Genomic DNA, 6,182 nt, shown 5'->3' on the forward strand with positions numbered 1-6,182 from the left:
TAAATTTGATTAGTTGAATTTTTAGTAATAAAATCTTGATATCGATCTGGATGTTAGTTACCATTTAATATTAATAATAATATTTAGTTACCATAGCAACACCAAGTCCCATACGCTACTCCTTCACCCACACTATTATTTAATCCCTTGCTTGCAACCAAATCCTTCATCACTTGCTACACACTCTTAACACTTTCTCTTCTTCATGGAGTCCCTTCTAAGGATCACCCTTCTCTTCTTTGCCTTCACTACTTTCGTTGCGTCCGCCTCCGGCCGCCGCGACATAGTCGGAGGTACTCTCCGGCTGCCCTCTGAGGCCATCTCCAGATTCTTCCATGAGCCAGAGAATGAAGGGACAAAGTGGGCTGTTCTTCTTGCTGGTTCCAATGGTTATTGGAACTATAGGCATCAGGTAATTAAATAAATAAGTTTAAATTATCATTATTATTATTATTATTCTCTTCATATATCTATGTTTATGTGATATTATTTGATCAGGTTCCATAACATGTTATTCTAATGTTTATTTGTAGACTTTATGTTTAAATCTAATAATGGTTTCAAGGAACTTGTAAACCTTGCATGAAGAAAATAATTTTTATGAGAGTTTATCTTGTTCCATAATTATTAATTTTGTATAGTGTATATTACTAAGTTACTAACGTCCAAAAATATGATGTGATTGGGCTGAGGTGTAAATATTGGTATCTAGATGAGGGAAATTTCATAATATTGGATTCTTATGTGTCTATTGTAGTACTTGGGTGGGTACTACAAGAAATTTTTGGATGTTTTCTTTTATTTCCAATATTATAAGCAATATTATTATTTTTTTAATTACATCCTAAACCTTATATCCTTTATATATACTGCTGGATAGTTATTGTATGTGTAGGTTGTTGTAAATATGTGTCTACTAAAGTTAAAATATTGGTATTTATATAAGATATTTTATAGTAATAGATCCATATTTATTGAACACCTTTATCATACTTTTAAAATTATAATTTCTTAAAAGAAATCTTTAGCAACATAGATGAGGTATATCATAGTAACTAGAAGATAAAAAAAAAATTCTATTTATTTTACTGATAATCTTTCAAAATTGTTACATAGGTTTTGTGTTCTTATGATCTGTTTTAAATAATAACTTTATATGTCTTATTATAATCATACCCTTTCCTTCAAAAAATTGCATTCATACCCTCCTCTGTTTTTCTTAAAATTTGCAATATTTCATAGATAGGTAGGTAAAGTTAGGATACTAGAGTTTGAGAAACTCCAACATCTCTTCCTCTGTTTTCATTTTCATCATAACTTGTTGAATTTATATTTGCTTCTAACTCTCTTTATGTTACTTTTACTTATATGATATTTGTTATTTGATTTTAACTTTCATTACATATAATTAAAGAATACTCATATATGTAATTCTCTTCTCATAAAATTGATAGTTAAAAATTGTTAAAATAATAATTTAGTGAAATATATCTAACGATTCTTAATTAATAACTTCACATGACAACTGCATATGAATTTATACCTTAAATAAATGAATAATCATTTTACACACATGCACGTGTATATACAAAATATAAATATATTGTGTCAAGTGTCTATATCACTATTTATACAATATTTATATATCTTATTATAAAAAAGTTGATAAATCTAAATGAATTATTTCATGATAATAGATCCGTACACATTAAACACTTTACGTTACTTTCAAATACTTTTTGATTATCTTTATAATTTGATTTTAGCAATATATTTATCAGATCATAATTCATACTGACTTTTAAAACTATATCCCACTAATAGTGCAATAATTAAGCTTTTAAGATCCTTTCTAAATAATAATACTTTATATATGCTTTATTATAGTCATACCCTCCCCTGTTTCTTGGACTATATATAAATAATTGCTCTGTTTCCATAACATGTTAGATGTTACTTGGATATTTGGTTTTAATTATGAAACTTTGTGATTGTTATTTTTTTAGGCTGATATTTGTCACGCATATCAACTATTGAGGAGTGGAGGGGTAAAAGAAGAAAACATAATTGTGTTTATGTATGATGACATAGCTTATAGTGAAGAAAACCCAAGGCCTGGAGTCATAATTAACAAACCAGATGGGGGAGATGTTTATAAAGGTGTTCCTAAGGTAAACATGTTTTACTAGCTCTTTTTTTTTAATTTAATTTTTATTATTTTATTCTTTTTATCATGATTAAATTTAATACATCTTAAAATAAAACATATTTAAATATAAAATAAACATGAAGGAAGAAGGACTAAGATTGTATAGGTGAAAACTCAGGTGCAAAGTTGATATTTAAGAACTATTAAATAATTTGATTGATTTGACTAAATTTTTATCTAACGACTCTCAAATACAACTTCACGTAAAATCGACTTCAACTGAGTTTTTATTTTTTATTTTTTTTCAATCATATCTTCACAAAATTCCACTATGCTTATCAACTCTCTAAAATAAAAACAAATATATGAATTATAAATGAAATTAGAAAATAAACCTGACTAATGATACATATGTTAATGTTCTAAAATGAAATGAAGTTAGATAGAACCCTAAATTGCTAAGATGAAGTTCTGGTTTTGCAGGATTACACCGGCAAAGATGTTAATGTCAACAACTTCTTTGCTGCTCTTCTTGGAAACAAATCAGCTCTCACTGGTGGCAGTGGCAAAGTTGTAGATAGTGGCCCCAATGATCACATATTTGTGTTTTACAGTGACCATGGAGGTCCAGGGATTCTTGGTTAGTATCTCTTAAATCTTTCATTTAAACTTTCTCCAATGAAATTCATGGATTTTCTAGTTTGTTTATATGCATACTTTGTTTGTTAGGGTAGTGTGTTTCTTTTTCTTGCTGGTTGTTGTTTATTTCTTGCTTGATTATGTCTCAATACAATGAAATCCCTAAAATCAATGTGAGATTCGTCAAGATGGTAGGTGGTAGGTACCTTGGTTGCTAGAAGTTTCAGCTTTAAGCCCCGGAAATGGAAAAAAAATCCTTACCAATTCATGGGATCTTAGTTGTGTCAGGTCGAATTAGTCGAATTTCTGGTAATAGAAACCGAATATGGATGGTTCAATGGGGAAAATTTGTGTTCTGTGGCAAAAGTTGCTTTCTTTCAGCAGTCAGCACAATAGAAAATGAAAGAAGTTGCTAACATATAGATCATAGATGATGATGGTTTTAAAATTGAAATGTTCGCGAATTCGAGTTTTTTGTTGCGAATATTTTTGAACTTAAAAGGGTAGTCCTCGCATCGGAGTGCTTAATTCAGGTTACTCTTTTGAAAAATCATTTACAACACAAACCATTTTCCTTCATATATAGATATATGCTATTTTCTGTTACTTACTTGCTCTGGTTTTTCGCCGTGGGAATTTCAGGTATGCCTGTTGGTCCTTACTTGTATGCAAATGATCTTAATGAAGTCTTGAAGAAGAAGCATGCTTCTGGAGGATACAAAAGCCTTGTAAGTTATACAAATAATTATTGATTGAGTTCATTAATTTTTGTAGCAACATTAAGCTAACAATTCTTTTGGTGCAGGTGTTTTATCTAGAGGCATGTGAATCTGGGAGTATCTTTGAAGGCCTTCTTCCTGAAGACATAAATATTTACGCGACAACGGCTTCAAACGCGGTCGAGAGCAGTTGGGGAACATATTGCCCTGGGGAGGATCCTAGTCCTCCCCCAGAATACTCAACCTGCTTGGGTGACCTCTACAGTATTTCTTGGATGGAAGACAGGTATTTTCCTCACAAATATACATAATTAGTTGTTTTGTTTCAAAATAAAAATCTCATCAACTAATTTGGTATGTTGAAAAATCAATGCATCTATATCTGGAGATATCAGTGTATCTATATCTTGACACAATTTGTGTCTAGATACATTGATTTTGAAAGAGAGGGAGGAGGTCATAAATGAGTCAAGGGTAATGTATACAGTTTTCACCTGTTATATTACTGTTAGAATTTTATGGATCAGAAGAGATTTCATTGTTTTATAAGTAATTTTGTTTAGTTCTTGCATAGACTAATTCTAGTTTTTATCTAATCATGGCAGTGACACCCACAATTTGAGGACAGAAACTTTACACCAACAATATAAATTGGTAAGAAAACTGTGCCTATTGTAATCAAAGAATGTGATTCAATACCTTGATAGAATTCATTAAAACAATGCTAGAAGTTTTTTTGACATGCATTTTTGTTTTTCATCACAGGTCAAAGATAGGACTTTGAATGGAAACGCATACTATGGCTCTCATGTGATGCAATATGGTGACGTAGGGATCAGCGAGAACCTTCTTTTCCAATATTTGGGAACAAATCCTGCCAATGATAATTACACTTTTGTGGATGAAAATTCCTTGAGGACACCTTCAAAAGCAGTGAACCAACGCGATGCGGACCTCATTCATTTCTGGGAGAAGGTAATCTTGTGTTCACAACAGTTTATTTTTTCAAAAATCTTATATGTACTCACTCTTTTCTTGGATACTAAGCCGATTCACTAGCTTCTACCATTGGATAAGATGTGAGATCTGCATATGGATCCCACAACTGATCTAATAGCAGAGGTAAGTGAGTTGGCTAAGTGTTTGAGAAGGAGTCACTACAAATATCACAACTCTTATTGGTTGCTTGTTCATTACTTCATCTTCATTCTCAACTGTTTTTGGCAGTTCCGCAAAGCGCCCGAGGGTTCTTCGAGTAAGATCACGGCACAGAAACAAGTTGTGGAAGTGATGTCTCACAGAATGCACATAGACAACAGTGTGAAACTCATTGGAAATCTCTTATTTGGCACTGAAAAGGGTCCTGAATTGCTAAGTGCAGTTAGACCTGCAGGGAAGCCTCTTGTTGATGACTGGGATTGCCTCAAAAACATGGTACCTTTTCCCATGATTCAGTTTCTTCTCTTATGCTGATATCATAAATTAATTACATTCTTGTTTGGAAAAATTATATGGTATAATGGAATTAGAATAATTTCTTTGTGGTTGGTCCTTGTTGTAATGATAAAATTTTCAAGTGAAATACCAAAAATACCCATCTAAGGATTTTTCATATCTTTAATGGTTTGAATTTTTATTCTTCTATGGATAATTTTGTCAGGAATATGATCTTTCGTTGGTAATTGACATTCTTATGATCTGATCTTAATTTACATCTTGAAGTTCACTTTGGTTTATGAGAGAATAACCAAATTAATCATTGTTTAATGCAGGTAAGGACTTTTGAGACACATTGTGGATCCTTATCTCAATATGGAATGAAACATATGAGAACCTTTGCAAACATCTGCAATGCTGGGATCCATAAAGATCAAATGGATGAGGCCACAGCACAAGCATGTGTTAGCATCCCTTCCAATCCATGGAGTTCTCTTGAGAGGGGTTTTAGTGCATAATTCATAAGATAATGCACTAATGAAGATTAATCTATTATTAGTGTTTACATTATCATATCTTTTATGCTAGCCATTACTATTAATTTCCTGATCCCTCTTTGTAAATACAAAATGGGGCATATTAGTAGATTATTGTAATGATGCAAATAGATGCAAGAATTATAAATGATGCATTTATAGGGTTGGATCATTGTAAGAAAAAGAAGTTACAAGGGATGAAGGAAGGACCTAATTGCTTTGGCCAATTGGAATATCCAATATGATTGATATAGGGCACAAGATCATGAATGCATATGCCATAATATAATGTGTATATTTTTATTCCATAGGCAAATTAGGCAGATAGGTTCTCTTCCCTTGGCAATTTGCTAGGGAATTGACATCCCTTTGTAGAATTATTTTTAGAGCAATGTATTTGGTACAATTGTTGTATAATATTAAAATATTCATTTTGAATTTATTCTTGTTCTTGTGCATTATTTATTGAGCTATAGTATTTTACTTTATAAACAATTGGGTTGCTCCTTTCTATTATCTAGATTTTTGGATGATAGTTGTGGCAAGAACAGGTTGCAAATATGTATCAGATTGAAAAATGGTTAATTCCCTAATATAGTTTGCCAAAATGCGTTCTAATTAAGCACATAAAATTAATCCAAGACATATAGGATTATCAGTTTTAAAGTGTATGGTTCTGTTATTTATACAGTAAATAATTAG

General features: G+C 31.4%; 1 protein-coding gene across 1 annotated transcript; it reads left to right on the plus strand.

The window, feature by feature from the left end:
• The first annotated feature begins 158 nt into the window (after positions 1 to 158).
• Positions 159 to 5,922, plus strand: LOC107495579 (vacuolar-processing enzyme). Its single transcript, XM_016116728.3, has 9 exons — positions 159 to 412; positions 2,007 to 2,171; positions 2,633 to 2,789; positions 3,431 to 3,516; positions 3,594 to 3,793; positions 4,113 to 4,161; positions 4,273 to 4,482; positions 4,735 to 4,941; positions 5,280 to 5,922. Exons 1-9 carry the CDS (start codon positions 206 to 208, stop codon positions 5,460 to 5,462), a joined length of 1,464 nt encoding a protein of 487 aa, XP_015972214.1. The 5' UTR covers positions 159 to 205; the 3' UTR covers positions 5,463 to 5,922.
• Positions 5,923 to 6,182: the final 260 nt, after the last annotated feature.

This window comes from Arachis duranensis, chromosome 6 (genome assembly GCF_000817695.3).
Source record: "Arachis duranensis cultivar V14167 chromosome 6, aradu.V14167.gnm2.J7QH, whole genome shotgun sequence".
Classification (NCBI taxonomy): domain Eukaryota; kingdom Viridiplantae; phylum Streptophyta; class Magnoliopsida; order Fabales; family Fabaceae; genus Arachis; species Arachis duranensis.